Source organism: Cyprinodon tularosa, unplaced genomic scaffold (assembly GCF_016077235.1).
Source record: "Cyprinodon tularosa strain WSP-4 unplaced genomic scaffold, ASM1607723v1 ctg834, whole genome shotgun sequence".
NCBI lineage: Eukaryota > Metazoa > Chordata > Actinopteri > Cyprinodontiformes > Cyprinodontidae > Cyprinodon > Cyprinodon tularosa.
In genome coordinates, this window is record NW_024039601.1 from 22493 (window position 1) to 42612 (window position 20120).

At 35.2% G+C, this 20120-nt stretch overlaps 1 protein-coding gene across 1 annotated transcript; it reads right to left on the reverse strand.

The window, feature by feature from the left end:
• Positions 1-2377: 2377 nt before the first annotated feature.
• rac2 (Rac family small GTPase 2) lies at positions 2378-17820 on the reverse strand. Its single transcript, XM_038272537.1, has 7 exons — positions 17664-17820; positions 11648-11719; positions 6427-6544; positions 5891-5953; positions 4084-4243; positions 3793-3926; positions 2378-2910 (listed from the first exon to the last, which is right to left on the reverse strand). The coding sequence occupies exons 1-6, from the start codon at positions 17696-17698 to the stop codon at positions 3796-3798; spliced, it is 579 nt and encodes a 192-aa protein (XP_038128465.1). The 5' UTR covers positions 17699-17820; the 3' UTR covers positions 2378-2910; positions 3793-3795.
• Positions 17821-20120: the final 2300 nt, after the last annotated feature.

Consider the following 20120-nt stretch of genomic DNA (forward strand, 5'->3'; position numbering starts at 1 on the left):
GTTGTTGTTGTACTTTTTGGAGCACATAGTGTACAGAGCACTGCGTCGTTTCTGTTTAAGAGATTGAAATGAAAATACACTAATCCTCTGGGTGAAACAATGTGATGTCACTGAACAAAAATAGTATGAATATCAAAATAAACCATGGACCTAAATATTGAAAGACATTAAGAGGTACTGTGTTCTTATGAAATAATCCTGTATTTAACTCTCAGCAGCTTATTTCTGACCTGAATGTAGTTTTCTTTTACTTAAAAAAAACAGTTTTATAAAGCACAAGTAGTTTTCATTTATTGCTTAGCTAACTTCTGAATATACTTGATTGTGGTAGCTGTTATTCATGGGTGTAAGTGCAAACACGGTTAAATAGAAGGGAAAGCTACACAGATAATAATTAAAAAATCTGGTAAACATGCAAGCCATTTCTTTCAAGTTTAATTGATGTTATTTCTATTAGCCTATCACCAATATAAATTAACCCCATTTACTAATTAAGTTATATCTGAAGTGAATATGCTCTAATTTAATTTAAAGTGATCACAGTAAAATACGCACTGACTACAAACACACACTAAACTTTTTGAGATTTCTGTTTCTTGAAATGGTTTGAACCTTTTCCTTCAAAATTTGGGTTATGACCTGCTTCGAAACAAATAATCATATGAAATACACATAAAAGACAAAACAACACAAGTCCACTAAGCAAAAGAAAATATGAAAAACACAATTATATAGAGTGATTCATTCATGGCCAAAACACTCAACAAGTCAAACTTAAAGGAGATGCATTTCACTCATTTGTGTTTATCATAGCAGATTCAGAGATAAATCTACATAAGAGGATCAGTGATAGTCATCCACATGGACCATGTAACCATCCGCCTGATGTTTTATACTAAGAGCTGATGAAAAGCAATCTGAAGCATCTTTAGTTCACAACCAAAAGATTTTGACTTGAACGGAGTATTTTATACTGATGACATTGAATGTAAACAATTCAACATCCATTTTTATATTGCATTCTGTAGAGAATATTTTTTAAATAGAAAAATATACACCCAGAGCAGATAGGATTAATATATCCTGCAGATATATTAATCCTATCTGAGAAGACCATTCTATCTCAAACACTGAATTTTTTCAAAATCACATGTAGAGGCTGTCAGTGATGTGACTATAAGCCAATGATAAAGGGCTACCTGACTTAGCATTTCCAGCCAGGGCAGATCTATTGAATATGTAAATCAACATTGCCTGTGAGTGGTAATCACAGTCTCTCATGTTTATCCTGTTTTTTTTTTTTTTTTATTAATTCATAGGAATTTATTGAATATCTGTCGCCTTAATGCAGGTGTTGCCCACTTTACTTTCTTTCTAGCAAGAGAACTTTATTTGGGCAAATTATCCTCTTCAGGTGAGCATTTCGATCCACTGAGGGCACTTTGCTCCTACGCTTCGCTGCTCTGGTAGCATTTGATAGGCAGGGAGGAGCTAAGCTTAAAGTAGGAGCTGTCTTATGAATTTACATGCATGCATGGCTGGCCCAGCTTGTAGACATCACACTGGAGAAAACACAGGAAGATTGTGTGTGACATCACACCATATTCTATCTAAAAAGATACCTTTAGTCATACACATCACTATTCTTTATTTCTTTCCATCTAAAACAATGAATTATGCTTATTGCTCCTTTAAATATCTAACTAAAACTAAACGTTGCTTTTTTTCCTGTGTAAACACACTTCCACACCAAAGCCAACCAGGAGGCCTTCAGATAAAGTGTTGCTCCTGATCTGAAATAGATTAATCATTTGCAAAATATATGACAGACATGGAACGACTGGATTCTAGGAGTTAGCTGAAGAACATCGCATTATAATAGATCAAGCAACATCATTTTTAAGTATGTTGCTTATATCCATCTTAAAACTGAAAATACTGAATAACACATATTGAACCTATATTTAGCTTAATATGGATAACAAATAATGAATGTAATTAAGTAACAAACTGAGATTTTCAATCTGAGAATCGGGTAGATAATGGCCAGTTTGTTCCACCTGCCAACAAGATAGCTAGAACTGCATTCTCACCATTAATCAGGTTTCCACTGGTAATCGCTGCAAATGAGTCAGATTGATGTTATTGCCACAACGTCTTGCCCTTCAGAGCTTCAAAGTAAGATGGATGACGCTCATAACAGATGGCAGGGAAGCCATCAGATAAATCAACCTTATATCAGAGGCGCCACTTCCATTTCTGCAGTGGTCACATGCATCATGATGCGTATCAGGTGCTGCTTGAGTGAGTGTTTTTAGATTTCACAAATTAAAAGCCACATAGTTCGCTCTCATGCAAAAATAAATCGAAAATCTTGTTTTTTAAAACCTCACTTTATTTATTTTTTTTCTTATTTTGAAAACACAACAAATAATATATCAGTTCATAAGGCTTATTCCAACACTTCTGATTGAGATGTTTTGCCATGCAATTATATTACGTTATTCAACAACACACGATGAACACATCTTATGGAAACACTGTTTACTTGCAACTAGAATTATTACTCTGATATGTTGGACAGCTATTTATATTTAGCAAATAAGAGACACCAAAAAGTGAACATTTATCTCATCAGCTCATAGGGTGAAAGTACAGCGTGCAAACCTGAGACAGTCGCTAAGAGAAAAAGCCATCTTGTACAGAGAAGTTAAATCCACTGCAGCATCTTGTTCAGTATAAGAAGACTGCTGATAGATGTTGCCGGCTATTCAATCGTATCTGTAAATGTATTTTTTTTTTTTTACAATTACAGTGGAAATTTGTAAGAAACGCTGGTCAAAAAAAACTTTGAAATCTTCTCTTAAGGCAGAGTCAAGAGTCTGAATGTGGCGTTGCTCTTCTCTGGTCCTGAAAGAGTTCAAATAAAAACAACCTAAATAAGACACTTAATAAGAAAGCTTATTCATACAGGAAATTCATTTAAAAATCAAGTGTAGGCAAGTGTAATCATGTACAAAGCAAAAAAGGAAAAAAGATTTGAGTTTTCTCCTTCTAAATTAATCAAATATGGTCACAAGATTTGGATTTTTGAAAGAAGATCCCAGACACGTGTTAATAAAATTCTGTTTGAGGCCATCTCACAGAGACAGAGTGATGAGTTCAGTCAACCAAGAGGAAGTAGGAGTTGAGCCCTATCCACATCAGGAGTCAGTTGGGAATCTGATCAATATTCCGATCAGTCTCATTAAAGACACCAGGAAAGACATCCAATTCATTGCAGAGCAACAGATAGCCTTTAGTTTGGGAACATCACATGAGCCTGGATTTTCTTTCCTTACATTTACTGTGACCTGATCTTTGATAAGTGGAAGCAATGTAATAGATTGACTTTAATCAATTCATGTTTTTTAAGTCTAGCTGAATATGCTACCAGTGCTGTGAGTTAAGATTGCTCCATACAGACCACAAAGGCTTGGATCTACTACAAACCTTGTGTTGGTAAAGTGATTGTTGTGCTTCAGAGTTAAAACTTGAAGTAGTAATGAAAGTAGTGGAGTTGGTTACCTCCTAAGCCAGTCTGAGACAGACTGAACAAGGAAACACTGATTTCCAAGGCAGGTTCACCTCTACTGTTAGTATTTTAGCCATTTTTACTTTCTCAAAAAGACTGTTTATCTTACTACCTTCTTCTTTTATTAAACTTTAATCATTTTATTTCCCTTATCTATGTTTTAAACAGCAGAAAAAAAATATTGTTAGCACTCCCTTTTCTTCTAATCTGTGTCTCACCTTTTACAGGAGTGAACAGGGCTTCTTCTTGACCTTGGCAGGCTGAGGGCAGAGCACAGCCCGGATGGCCTCATCAAACACTGTTTTCAAGCCACGCTGAGTCAAGGCCGAACACTCCAGGTATTTAACAGCATCTGAAAACACAGAGACAGACACACATATGCACATGAAGCTTCAAAGAGAGCAGAGATGTAACAGCAGTATAAACTAAACTGAATTCTTTTTCGAGAGAGTGAAGTTAAGGTATAAAGATGTTCAAAACCTGAAGAAAGCATCACTAGTGTAACTGACCTATCTCTTTAGCCAGAGCCAGACCCTGTGGATAAGTGATGGGTGCCAGCTTCTTTTCCTTCAGCTTCTCAATGGTGTCCTTCTCATCTCTCAGATCCAGCTTGGTGCCCACCAGGATGATGGGAGTGGATGGGCAGTGATGACGAACCTCTGGGTACCACTGACAACCAAGAGAATGGTTTAAGGAAAATCTGCACACCATTTGTTCATGATACACAAATGAAGGAACATTCACAAAAATGTGAATCAAACTTGATGCAAGATGGGCTTTACATGAAAACTGAGTTTTACTTTCGAAATTACAGCTTTTGCGTTTCAGCTCTTTGTCACTGTGTTTCCTGTTTAATCCATTTTTCTTACTCAGTCTTCCCTTCACTTCTATACTTTCTTCATCTTTTATCATCAGTCTCTTTTCCTGTCCATTAGCCCGTGATTGACGTGGCATTTGACTGACAAATGCAACCATCTTAATTAAGTAGCTGTTGGCGTGCATCAAAGCTATTTAATTCACATGTAGAAATGATGGGAATCACCAAATGAATCATTCTGATGCTACCTTTCGCAGATTTGTTGTCACCTTCTTTAGGACCATTTAACAAAGTAAAACTCATTTTAAAAGATGTTATTTCTTTGAATAATATACTATTGTGAATTGGTTACTATTGCAATAGGCATCCAGTGTAGAATGCTGCATAATTATCTGTGAATGAATTAAATATTTTTCATATAAAGATATGCGATAATGACAAATTAAATAACTGAGCTGCCCTGATTTAATTTATCTTTGCATTACTGCTTATCACTGTTAATTTAGATGATTTTTTTCAGGAGGTTTTATTTGTTTTGAAACATTTTTCTTCCTGATTTTATGTTTTTTACTGAGTAGTTTTAGCAATATTAGTGTGAAACCTTAATATTTACTTTTGAATATGTATAGGGTAAACATACATTGTAAATATAAGGAAACTAAAAGCTCTTTATCAATTTAATTTCATTTATAAATCTTCCTCAGGGAGGCAAACAAATTAGAAATCCCTTTAAAGAGACATTCTATAGTATAACCCATTGAAGCAAATTCTCAATCAACATGCATTCACCCCTAATCATTTAACACTTGAATGTCTTATTTAAAAAAAAAATGCATAAGTCATCTTATGCTTAGACACACTAAACGTACATTCATGCTGATTTTGCAGTTTCTACCTTAAAAAACCTGCTGCTGCTATTTTGCACATCAATGATGTTGCTGCTATTTTCAAATATTAACTACTGTAAAAATATCCATAGCTGTATTTTTTTTCTCCATGTGCAGTTTTTATATTGTTAAAACACTTTACAGTACAGTATGTACATTTTTTTATCTTTTAACTCTTCACTATTTTTATTCTTACAGATTTTTCTAAGGTCCACATTTGTGTGACCATTTTTTCTATTATCTTTTTTCTGTTTTAAAAACTAAAATTTCCCCATTGTGGGACAATAGAGGGATTTTCTTTTCTATTCTATTCTATTCTTATATGGTCAACACCTGTAAATTAAAGGAAGTTATAAAGTAAAACAACAAAAACAATAATGAAGAAGTCATAAAAAAAATCTTGGTTGAGACCTGGGAATTTTTTTGGCTTGTGGTTAAAAATCCAAAAGGTATATTTATTATTATCTACTATTTCACCATTTTATTTCTTTAATTGCATTTTTTTTTCTGAAGCATTCTCAGGTGTTGTTATTAATGATGGTTATTAAGCAAATTAAGAATCACCGAGTTCCACAAAGCTTTTCATAGGTCCACATCAGAACTGAAACTCACCTTTGCTCTGACGTTCTCATAGGATGCTGGGCTCACCAGCGAAAAACAGATAAGGAAGACATCCTAGATATAAAAACAACAACAAAAGATAAGGCATATATTATGTAGTAGACAGGATATTTATTCATTCATATTTATTATTTTATACCTTCACCAACTAAATTTTATTCAATCTAAAGTGCATATTGCAGTTTTGCATGTAATTAAATATTGATCTGGTAATATGTGTATCCATTCCATCTTAAATACTGGTTTCTGCAGTTCCTTAGCATCTTTAGTATTTGATAATGATATATTCCATGCTAGATAGTTCAGTTCCTTTAACTGTCTGTGTCATTCTGAAGAACATTTTTCTTTATTTCCTTCCCTGTTGCTTCGATCGATGAGAATGTGATTTTTTTTTAGACTGAAGTTTGTTATGATTTGACAGCTACAATTTAAATTCCAATACTCTCCACAGCTGGAGACAGAATAGATTTAGTTTTGTAATGAAATGCCTGGCATGTGCACTTGGCCATGTGGAAATGACTACATACCGTCTGGGGGTATGACAGAGGGCGAAGTCTGTCGTAATCTTCCTGTCCTGCTGTATCCCAGAGGCCCAAGTTTACTGGCTTGCTGTCCACCATGACATTAGCCGAGTAATTGTCAAAGCTGTCAAAAACACAGAAGGTCAGTCATCAGTCAGAGGACCAGTAACTCAGTCCTTTTGAAGCAGTCATTAAAACCATCAGTTAGTTGATATATAGTTGCCAAAGACATTGGTTCCCAATATAATTTTAAGAAAAATGATCTAATCTAAGAAAGGATAGGGTTTGTGTCCAAAAGGAAAGAATTCATTATTCAGAGAAAACATTTAAGAAATATTTATAGCACAATAGAACACAACCATCAAGAACATAATAAACAAAACAAAAATAAAAAATGTATATATATATTTTTTGTTATTCTTTATTTAGAGGTGTTAGTTACTGGGTACAGATTTCAAGCAACACTGCCTCTTAGTGGCCAAGCTGAAGCACTGCAGCCTCCTCTTTGAGCCAGTGTGACACTTATCAATATGCAGCCTCAGATCAAAAACATAGGGCTGCTGTTGCTGCAAAACAAAGCTTTACCCAAAATGGTTCAAATCTATTTTGCTGAAATGTGTTGCTTGTAATGTTACCAAAACAGACTTAAAACTACAGATAAGACAACTAGCTCTTTTTATACCAGGGTCAAAGTGATGCTTTTTTTTTTTTTTTTTTTTTTTGGTGAAGTTCAAACATTAAGCTTCACATTGGCTTCCATATTCAAAATTTAAGGTGAAGCTCAGTGCAAGTGTGCTGGTCAAGAATGGGTCTTTCTCACTCTGTTACTCCAAGCTAATTGCTCAAAAGTTAACTTAGAGTAACACATTGTATTTAGCCAATCTTCTGCATGTGCTGAGGAATTATTTATTCATTTCATTCATATATTAAACAAATCTGGATATGATTCTTTTGCACCTAAACTGAGTCAAGATTCACTTACCTACTGGATACACAGAGTATTCTCTCTGAGGAGTAATTCACCAACTAGTATGCCTACCATACTGGAATGATACCACTGTTACAAAATCCTTCACTCCTGTACCGCATAAATCTGCACATTTATAATTTCCACTGCAAAACACTGATCTTTAAAGTGTCTAAACAAGGAGTCCTAAATTGCCTGTGAAAGTGCAATAAGTTTGTACGTTGTGAATGATCTAAATGATTGTGTGCATGATGGATTTCGTCCGGCCAATTCAAATGAAGACATTGTGTGTGATACTGGCAGTTTGGAAGTGGCCAAGAAAGGCAGTTAAAGTTCTTAACAATGGCGGTGGCGGGATTAATGAAAAGACCAAAAAGATTGAAAACAATAAATTTATTAAGTGAACAATAAAAATAATTATGAATTTATTGCATAATACTTTATGAAACCCAACTTTAAGTGCTAGAAGCAAAACTAAAAAAACAAAATGTAAAAAAAATTGTGGCAGAGAACCAGCTTTCTGTCTCTGACTGGCAGATTGTCCGAAAAGGAGCCATGGTCAGACTTAGAGTTGGATTAAGCTCTAAGACATTACATCCACCAGCTTCAACACCCTCTTGGCCCAAAATATTGCAAACTAAGATAAGGGAAGACTGAATTAATACAACATGCTTTATAAAGAGTCTGAAAAGGAAACATGGCGGAAGGATTTTTTTTATTTCTCATGTCAGGGATGCACACTTCCAGGTGCAAAGTGCATAGGGAAAATTATGCTTATTACTCCTCCTTTAATTTCCCTGTTTTTTTATAAACATACCACAGTATATAAGTTAAGCCATGGTGTTTTTCATAATCTATCCGTTGCAGGTGTCTTTTTCCCTACTAATACAATCCAATTATTGTCATTTCTGACAGTCTAAATAAGTTCACATGTGCAGAGACTATCTCTCCACCAATATGTACTTTGCACACGTTTTTGAGTTTTAATGTGTTTTTAGACACTCAAACCTTTTGAAGATCAGGCCCACAGAAAATACTGCTAAGGGTTGATTCACCAACAAGTTCTGCAGTGGAAGTGTCACTGAGTCACTCACTCGTGTTCTGCAAGATTCAGTTCATGATTCATGTGATAAAGACTCTGAGTATGCGAATCATTTGCATACTGAAAGTGGTGCTGTGTCATATATTCACATACTAAACCAATGAACTAAATAGGATAGATAAGAGGTACTATGATTAATGTAAAAACATTTTTTTTGCCAATGTTAACTAAAAAGAGATCCCTTCTATTTCTTTTTTCAGAAATAATAGATATTTAGAATTGTATTGTTGAATCACTTCTGGTTGACAAAACTTATGGAGAGCATAAAAAGTTGGTGTGATCCTTAATACCTTTTTTTTAACTGTAAAGAACAGAAAATGCAGTTAAAGGTAAATGAATAGCACACTTAATGTGACCAAAGCCCTATTTACTGCTTATTCTAAATGAAAAAGACAGAAAATATTGAACAAATCTTTAAAACGAATGACTTAAATGAACTGATTCTGACAATAGTTCTCTAAAGAACTGCCGTTCCCTATCAATACAGGAATAACTAAGAGCACCATGCTGCAGGTGCAGGGCAATGCCATTTTTACAACTGATTGTGCACACCAGATGTGGGCCCCAAAATCAAAATGGATCCAAACAGGAAGTTAATAAATTAGTTAAATCTATGGACATTAGGTTTAGGTTTCTCATCCACCAATGTGAGGATTAGGGTTAGCCCTTAAAGGAATAGTACACCCAAAACATGATTAGCCTTAATTTTCTACTCACCCCCATGCTGACAGTAGTGTATAGTATTTCCTAAAAGCGCGTTCATGAGTCTACGGAAATCGCGGCAGACCAAACCAGATGAAAGTGCGCATTCAGCTCGGCAAAGAACTCATGCTCTTCCTCAACACTCAAATCCTCAGACATTTTTCTTTCGTTATTTCTTTCTTTGCACAGGTAAACAGCACATTTCTTCTTCTACGCTTGCATTATCGGCAGAGCAGACGCTGAATGCGCACTTTCATCTGGTTTGGTCTGCCGGTTTCCATAGCGTCGTGAACGTGCGGGCGCGCGCTTTCAGGAAATCCTATACACTACTGTTTATGCTCTAAAAACATTCTAAATGACTTCGTTTCGAGTAAATTATGGACGCTACCCGCTCAGGACACTTGGAATACATTGGACGAGCAGTATGGAGGAATATTGACACGTTTTTTGTGGACTTTTATGGACCTTTCTGTCTCGGGCACCATAGACCTCCATTATTTGAATGTCAGCAGACAGCAAGAAGCCTCCCAGATCTCCAGATGCATTTGAGATATCAAAAAAGTACTCCAGAGTGTTGTTCAGCATGGGGGTGAGTAGAAAATGAAGGCTAATCATGTTTTGGGTGTACTATTCCTTTAAGGAGAAGGGATTTAGGCCATTGTAGGTTTCCCTTTCACACTTCTGGTCTGAACTTTTTGTGTTTGACAGAACTTTAATGGTAAAAATATAGACCAAGTAAAATAAGTATGTATAGCTCAAATAAATAAGGAACGGTTTTAAAACACCTATAAGTTGACATGTATGTTAAAAAACCCATGCAATAAAAAAAATAAATAAATAAAACTATGAATTGCCTAAAGTTTGGAAATTAAAATAATCATCTTCTGGTTCACACTTCTGATATGCATTGTAAAAATGGCGGCTTCCTGTTGCTGTAGTAGCATGCCTCTGTATCGCTGTCAGAGTTGATAGCAACACAAGTTTTCCGTTTGCATTGTGCAGTGAGACCGATCCGTCCGCAATATGATTACTCATTGCACACATCTAGAACTGAATTTTTATGCTGATTTTGTCACACTGTCTTTGCAAGATTAAAATAGTCATTGGTTTATCTAACTTGCAAAGTTTAACATGCTTCACTGGAGTAAAACTGAAAGCAAAAATGTTTATTTGATGGTAAATAATCTTCTGTACTGATTTTATTACCATTGCTCAACCTGCTTCTGCTGGGGGAAAATGTGTTTCCTGAATAAATAACTGCTTTTATGTGAAAGCATAATATTATACTAAATAGGTATATTTAAATGTGAAATCTTATTGAATTTTATGTTATTTAATCATTTTTCTTTGATTGAAACATCTGGCAATGGGCGACAGTAGCTCAGGAGGTAGTAGTTCATCCTGTAGCTGCTCGGTTACTTTGACCTCGTCTCTTTCCATCTCAGTCACTGTGTCCTTAAAGCTGCAGTCTGTAACATTGAGGAGAGAGCACACTTCGACTGAAAATTTGAAGAAAAACAGGTTTCACGCCATTCCCCCACCCTCTCTGCTTCAACCTCCAAGCTCCACCCCTCTCACAGCACCAGAAGGGGGGGGGGGGGGGGGGGGGGTGGGAGATTCAGCGTGTGTGAGCTGTGATTGGCACTCCATCAGACGCTCTTCTGGCTGTGATTGGTTGTTTTGACTCGTCCCGAATTATTCTTTCCAGATTGAAATACAGGCAGTAGGCGGTACCAATTGAAGCAGTTTTTTTCACAGGTTACATATCACATGTACTGCTGTCTGGGCATAGGGACAGTTTTAGCCAATATGACAAAAAAGTGATTTTTAAAAACTTACAGACTTCAGCTTTAAGCAAGGCACTTCACCTGGCTTGCCAGCTTTGCCGGTCAGAGGGCGTAGTGGTGCCAACTGTAAAGCAGCTTTGCTTCTGTCAGTTTGCTTCGGAGCAGCTTTGGCTAAAACATAGCATACTACCATCACTGTGTAAACGAGGGAAAGACTGAATGCAGTGTGAAATGCTTTGGGGTCCTAGAACTTGAATTACAAGTTCAGATACTATTTACTGTATAAGCAGAAAACCAAAGAGTGTAATATTTCACTCTAAAGTGTAATGCCTCTATTGTAGAACCCTGTTGTGTTTTTGGGTCAGTGACACGTAGAAAGGAAATGTGAGTGAAAATCTCTTCCTCTTGCAGGTTTGACGACACTTCAGCTTCACAAGATTTCTATATTCCCCACCTGAGTGTTGCTGCTAGCCCAAACCTGTTCCTGTTACCATTGCCAGACATCTACAGCTGCTATTATAACAAAGACAACAAAATTCAAAGCATTTGGAGTTTAATGTGGTGTCAGCGTTGTTGCAGATAAATGTCCATATATGATGATGTTTTTCTGTAGCGTTAGAGATCTAACTGCAGAAAATATGTGAGTGTGTATGTTTGTGTTATACTCACACAGTGGGAATGTATTCCCCAGGGAAGGCATTGGTTGTATAGCTGATGAGAAGACATGTTTTACCCACAGCTCTGGAAGAGAAAAAAACACACAGAGATTGTCAGTGTGTTTTATTTTATACAATATATTGATTTATTAACTGCTATGTACCAAATCAGCACAGTATAAACTCTCCTTATACAGTGTGCTGAAATAAAAGAAACAATACAACAAAAATAACACACTCTTCTATCTTGCATGAACAGGAAACAATGTGGTAAATATAATGGCTGAAATTAGTTACTGATGTATGACCTACTTATTTTCAGAGCTGTCTAAACCCCTGCGTCTTCAAAATGTTAGCAGCTTGGTCATTTATGATTGTGCAACAGTTTCATATATTATCAACCAGTATATATGAAAAAAATGCATGCACTAATGTTGGCTATACTGAGTGGAAAAGTTGCTTTCACACTGTGTCTTGGTTTAGGGTTCAGAATAGAACAATTTCATTGTAAACAGAACAAAAATAAAAACACAAAAAAAAACAGCACTGCAGGCTACAAAACAAGACAGAATTACAGGAGCTGCTTCAACAAACGCCTTGACGAAACTGCAGAACTGCACGATTCAACTTGTTCCAACTTGCTCGGTTCTAATTTGGTTCAAGGAATTTGCTCTTAGTGTTTAACAACAACACATCCCTGTTTCACAAAAAAAAAAAAAAAAAATCATATGTCGAATAGATGAAGTTCTTACGAAATCCTCCTTTAGTCACACACTGTAAGGAATTTCTGAGAAGATATTTTCTATGAATAGAGGCACCCAATAGTACTTTTCTTGACAATGTTCTGTTCTGACAATGGTATTTTCAACTTTTTTTTTTTTAATACGTCTTTTGTAATAAAAGGCTTCATACGGACATGTCAGCTCACCACAGAGTGTCTGTAACTATTTTCCACACTCAGACAAAAACTTTTAAAACAAAATGCTTTTATTTCTGACAGTCCTTTTTTTTCTACTTTTTTGTTTCTGATGTCACAATCAGATCCTAAGATCTTGTTTTAATGAAAAACATCACACAGTCAGACTTATGGAAAAATACAGATATAGCTCTAAATATATACACAATTAAACATTTCATAGATATTATTTAGAGTTATAGTCACGCTTTTCAAAAACAAAATAAAAATTCACAACAACACACTAGATTATATGTTTGTGCTCATTCTAAAAGCATCACAGACATAATTAAATAGTGTTTAAATCTTACTCTGAAATATTGCCAAGGTATTAATCATACATTACAAACACTGGAATATATCCTTGGTATAAAAGGTGAACTTCTATGCACAGAATATATGATTAATTTGTTATATGGTACAGTTATAATTGTTCTTTCCCCCTTTCTGCCTGGTTTAGGTTTCCTATTTTCTCTATTACTTTTTTCTGTAACTTCATCTTATTTCTGTCAACAGCTAAACCTTCCAAAATTATAATAATTTTAATAATGGAGAGTATTTAGAATAACTACAAAAACTGTAAAAAAAAAAAAAAAAAAAAAAAAATATATATATATATATATATATATATATATATATATATATATATATATATATATATATATATATATATATATATATATATATATATATATATATATATATATACAGTTCTTATCTTGAATAGCTACAAGAAGATAGAACAAATGAAAAAACAAATCTCTTATGAATGCTTTTCTGGGCCAGTGGCACCTTCAACCCGCTGCCTGATGGAGGAAGCAAGATACGGAAGTAAGATCTAACTAAACAACAAAAACATGTAAATAAATGTCTAATATTATAGTCAAATGTTTAACAGGAAGGTTACCCCTAAAGATTTTAGATGATAAATGGTGTTATTTTACCGAGAAGCCGAATTTTGTGCTTATGCATGTGTTTGATTCGCGGCGAGTGTGTATGAGTGTCAAAAAGGACAACAAGGAAGTGATCTATTTGAGAAGCATCGGTTTAAGCTAAAAACAGGAACCGGCCATTTTCCGAATAGACTTAACTAAAACAAACCTAACTTTAATGCAAAATAACTTCATAAACAAACTTAAGTCTTATTAGGATTTTTCTTTTTTTCTCTCCTTCTATGTCTTAACTTCATTCTGAGTTTTACAAATTCTAAAAGTCTTTTTTGTTTTTCTTTTTTTACCTTTTTGGTCTAAAAAAACATGACTTTCACAGGAAACAGGAAAACTTAGCCAATAAACTGTTTTGTTCTTTTTTTTTGTTTGCCACAATGACTCATAGATATAGAGCTGTTTGAAATAAAATGATTTATATTCCAGAACAGAAATTAAATTGGCAGTTTGCCACTCTGGTCATTTTACAATTTATTTCCAGGCATTTTTAAGTAGCTCCTTAATAGAGCTATGTCTGATAATAGTTTGATTTCATGTCCAGTTAAGCCAGGGTTCAACAATTAACTTCTTCCAAGGGCTACTCAACCATAGCAGCAATAATGTGATAACAACATGGATAAATCTAATGTTCTGCTATGGGGATATGTATCCTCTTACTAAGATTCCCTTACCTTGGCCTGCTGATGTTTGGAAAGCCCAACATGATAGAAGCACTGCTGGCCCCATTTCATGATTAAAATCAGTCCATAATTATATATTATATAAGATCTTGTTGACAGTGCTTGTCAGCAAAATATAAATCACGGGCCTTTTACAACAAGATGGTCTGATGATTGTTAAGAATAAAAAAAATAGTAAATACGTCAGTGATAGTGATATCTGTTGGTTGTGCTGTACTTTTTACATCTCTTTGCAGGTGATGAAGCAGACTGAGGATGTTTTATCATTGTATCCCTTTTATTTCTTTTTCTTTTATCTTTTCTCCTTTTCTTTTCCTTTCCTGTTCTACTTACATTGCAGTGTCCATATAATTTGTAATACTCCCTGCATAAATTATAATAAAGCTATATTTATGCATGAATCAAGCGAAACACTATGGCGATAGCTGTACTGCCATACAGTACTTGTGGAAGCAAAATCTGTTGGGCTCTTTTTGGCATCAAGACAATTATTCTTATTGCCACATTGCCAGAGAGGACACTGTTGAATAAAATAGTGATATACATTATTTAGAATTTTATTTGAATAAATTACATTTACGTTGAAACCTGCGGTTTGATGCCATAAAGAAACACTAAAACACAATTTTCCTTCTTATATCATCATCATCATCATCTTTTTATTTCCTTTTTCAAAACAGCAGGTGAAAAAAAGATAGAATGCAAACTTGGTTATAATTACATTCCTAATAAATGTATTTTGTATTAAAACACCAGTTTGGGCTGGTAAAAATGTCTGGCCCTGATTCTGTCAGCCTTAATCCTTGAGTAATGTTTGTATGACTTTATTAGACAAAATAAATACATGTGAACTAAGATACATTATTTTGGTGCTTTACAAAGTAAATCTCAGTGGATTTTCCCTCCATATCTTATTTGGTCTATTGTCAACAATCATTTTTTATGTTGGCTTACTTTGACGTCCTAACATTTTAAAGCAATACTGGGTAACTTATAGACCATATAGACCTCTAACCTTTAGTTCATAGTTGCCAATTGCTTTTAGCGCTCCTGAAAGCAACTGGCAACTTTGCACTGTCCTGTATTATCCCATCTGATAGCAGACCTCTTTAGAACAGCCAGTTGAAAAGTGATAGAGTTACTTTTTTTTTGTAGATTAAATTCTTCATAACCAACCACAAATTGGTCTGATCAGGTAGATGCCATATCTGCGTTGTTGCCTAACAACAACTGTTAGTTTTGCTAGCTCTGGCTGAAGGGGGACTCAGACTACCATAAAGTGGTCCTATGGATCACTTCACTCATTCAGTGACAGATCCAACCCTCTCCATTTACATACTGAGTTTTTGAGAAGAGCAGTCCGTATGCAGCATACAGTAGACCAACTCCTAAATACTGACCTGAAAAATCGTTTAATATGTCTGAAAATAAACGATTACATGACTGAAAAGTTAATCTGATTTGCTTTGTCCAATCTTAACATCTTAACATATAATAAATATGGATCTATATGGATCATAGCTTGAAATCTATATGCAAGTCCAAACATTTGGAAATAACTATGCTAAGTAACACACACAGCCAACCCAAGCCACTAACCCTTTGTATTTACTGTTACACAAAATGTTAAATTACTTCAATTTATGCTGGACACTAAACTGTCTTACAGTGTAACTTAGTAAAATGATTTTAACACAGTTAACGTCTAAAAAATGTATGATATAAATAATGTAAAGTGTTGTCCTATTGGCAACAGTGTATGGATAGAGCTAAGAAGTGAATGGGCTGCAAACATTTGCACTTCTACACATGTAAACATAATTTACTCTTTTCCCCTACTGCATATGACATGTCTTCTCTGAATTATTGTTGATAAATGCTCTAGTGCCTTCAGTATAGGTTGTATTAGCTGTAAGGTTCACCCCGGTATAGCTGCTATTGTTTTTAAGAAATCTTCCTAAAGGTTATTAATTGACATTAATTAAGGTTCCTGATGACAGATTTAGAAAATGGTTTGGACATGATTTAATTAAGATTTTGGACTTTTTAATTTTCAAAACCATTTTTTTAATTTCAAGTTTTAGAGGGTAAAGTTGACTACTTTGAGTAGTTAAACTTTAAAGTGTATTTTTATACTTTGAGGAGTTAAATCATATTTTTAGTACTCTATGATTGTAAATTCATAAAACGGTGAAGGTTACATAGAGATTCAAAAAGCTAACTTCCTTACAGTCTAACACAGACTTCCTCTTCTACCAAGCGCAATGATAGACCAACAAACACGTGTTCACAAAAAGCCCAGCTGCTCCACTATGTTAGAATACTTCCCTTATGGCCCACCTTACAAAGGAAAGCTCAACCTGATGTTAAATCAATGGCACCCTAGTCATAGCAGAATCTGATGCTGCATGAAGAGATTGTGGAGACATTGCATGATTAATAAGAATTTTACACTTAGCTATACTTTTTTAAAATAGATTTTTATAGGTCCTCTAAATTAATAATTTTAAATAATCTAAATATAGTATTTTGGTTGTGTTTTTTTTGTCGCTACACCCCAAACCCATACAAAAAATGAACTAAGCATAACACTCAATCTGTGAAAAATTTTTAACTATTTTTCTGCCTGTTTCTGTCTCATTTGGATTATCACTCAATCCAATCTTCCAGTTTTTGGGGCGTAGAATCATTCAACATTTAACATACTGTCAAACAAGCAAAGTTTTTCATGTGCTGATGCTTACTTCCCTTGTTTTTGCATTTTGACATTTCTAACACGAAGATGTACAGGAAGCTTAGTGCATAAGGAAATGTAGACACACCACCTGGGTAAAACCACTGATTAGTTAACTGCTTTATTATTACGGGTGGATGGAAAGTAATTCGAACTTCAATATATTATCTAAAAAAAATTGTTTTCTTGTCTCTATGAATAAGTGGGACAAACATGAAGAAGTTCTTTTTTTATGTGGAGGATGACACAAGCTACAGGCTTCTATTTGAAGGAGAATATCAGCCAAAACAAACAGAAATCACAATATTCTTTGTTTTGTGTAATCTCTGTTTCATGAACAGCTGTTTGATGGAAACTGTCAACCTCTATCTTAAAAAAAGTCAAGGAGGGGGGTTTACTCTTAGTTTGATTCTTCACAGCATTTTCCTGCATGCTGTGACCTGCAGAGCTCATTGAGCACCCTCAGAAAATCTTTTCCATCAAACACACCTCTATGCCTCCAGTTTTAATGCGGGACATATTTTCTTCAAGTTACTGACTTAAAACATATTCAAGTCATTAAACTCTAACAAAGTATTTGAGGTTTTTCTCTGGAGTTCTAAACTCTAAGCTCAAGGGACAATCATCCCCATTAACCGATCTAAACTCTGGTTAATAAAAGTAGTAGGCAGTTTTACTTAAGACCAGAAAAGTGAAGGAAAATAATGGCGTACCCATCTCCTACGACCACACATTTGATCGCCTGCATCCTGTTCCGCTCAGCTTCGTCTGTGCTCCTCTATGTGACAAGCAAGCTTAGAGAGGAAGGTTGAAAGACTCAGATCAGCATGCAACTACAGGAAATTGTTGCACACCTCCCTCCCTCCCTCCCTCTGCACCCTCTGCTACCTCTTCTTCTCTAATGCTCTCCCTCCTTAATTTTTGCACACATCTCTTCTTCCTGTTTGCCTTTTTCTTCAGTCATTTTGCCATGTTCAGTAGATTCTAACTTTGAACAGACTACCTAAAGCAAAGATTCTAGATTATTTATCCTTAAATTGTCACAAAAAAAAAAATCTGAAAAGAGGAAGATTGTTAACAGCCTAATCTTACACTTCCTCCTTTGTTTGTGTGCAAACCAACAGTCACACTTGTGCAAACAGACAATGAAACCATGCAAACAAAAAATGTTTGCCTTCTGAAATTTCAGAATATTTTTTTTTTATCATCTAAATTTGCAGTAACCCACAGTTTTGCTTTACATCTTCTAGAGGACATATTTTTTCCACATTGGGTCAAAGGAATAACATTTCCAAGGAGGAAAACCCACACACCCCTCTTCCTCTCAAATTGATTCAGCTAAAGTTGATTCTGCATGGAGTTCGCGTTCCCTGTAGGATATGACCAACATGCTTCCAAAATGAGTTGTTTGGAACACCTGAGCTGATCCCTTTGATGGTGGCTAGTAGTTCTGTTCAAAATCTTTCACAGAAGCTTTGCACCCTACTGGTAAGGCTGGGTCAAGACATACAACTAAGCAACATTTAACTTCCATTTCTTTCTGTGGAAAGCATTTTGTTACCCTAGGACTGAGCTGTTCAACTTTTATGTTAAATAACTTTAGTCCAGCCCCTGAATGAGTTTGTTAGACAAATAAAAAGGAGAGCTTGTGATGATTGCAAAGGATAAAGATCATTGTTCTGGCAAACTGTTTATAGAAAATGTCAGACCTTTAGCCTTAATAATAGTTGCTTATGTACATGGGGCGGGTACTCTCTGTCAGCACTGGGTCTCTGTAGGGTGGAGGGGAGAGTCCTGACCCCCTTTCTGTTGTCACTCTACGTGTAGGGGTGTATACCAACCCACAACCCAGAGATTAAATGTTCTGATGATACAATGGTGGTGGGGTTGATCAATGGTGGGGAGGAAACCCCACAGAGAGGAGGTTTAGGAACTGACTTCAAGGAGCAGACTCAATGACCTGGTCCTAAACGCTAGGGAAACAAAAGAGCTTGATTTCTGGGGGTGAGAGTAACACCATGAAGTCAACAGTAAAGTGGTGGAGAGGGGGAAACACTACTAAGACCTTGACAAACACTTATCCATGCACTTAGAACGGACTCAGAATATCAACTGTTCTGTAAAAGAATTGTAGCAGTGACTCTATTTTCCAAGATCACTTTTTATTTTTATTTAACCTTTATTTTACCAGGAAGTCCCTTGAGATAAAATCTCTTTTTCGAGGGAGACCTAGCCAAGAGGCAGCACTACAGTAAGACATATAAAAAAACTTAGAAAAACTTAGAAAACTTAGAAACCCTGATCTATCACGTCAGTTTCTGTCTTCTCACCACCGTACCACTGAAGGTGTCCTGAAACATGGCATCTTACTCTGGTACTGTAGCAGTTCAGTAGCTGGAAAAAAAGGCCCTTCAGATGATGAGGAAATCAGCCAAACACTAGAGGATATTTACACATCCTGCCGCCTACAGAGAACTGCAAATATAACCAAGGACTCATCTCATCCTTCTCACCATCTCTTTCAGTTGGTGACATCTGGCAGGAGGTAGATCAGAACCCAGTGGTCACTGATATATATATACACCATATACACCTTTAACAGACATTAGTCTGTTATAACCCAAACACTTTCAATGAACTACATTCTTTTTTTTTTTTTTTTTTTTACGAGTACATATGTTTATGTGGACTCTATGTTAATGTGTGTGAGTGGGTGAGAGAGTTTGTGGGTGAAGTTGGACTATTTTCTTTTTCATTTATTACTATATATTTTCAATTCAGACGTATTGTCTTTTAAAGTGACCTGCTTTATAATTATACTTTTGACTTTTATTGTATGATATACAAAAACAATAAGGGGAATCTGAGTTACTTTTAAAATGTTACTAGATCAAGTTTAATAACTTTGTTGTTGAAACTAAGTAAACCAAGGGGACTTTCCCAACTATTAGCACCAAAAGAAAATAAATACAGTATAAATGATATTTTTGTAAAGACTAGTGAATCAGAATTGTCAGACAGACTTGTTATCTGTGGTATAATGTGTCATTTTTTTGTGTTACACATTAAAATCTTACTATTTTCGCTGAATATTAATTCACTGAAGTAAAATAAATATTATTAATAATATTAGATAAATAGCCATTTAGATGAGTAATAAGAGGAATAGA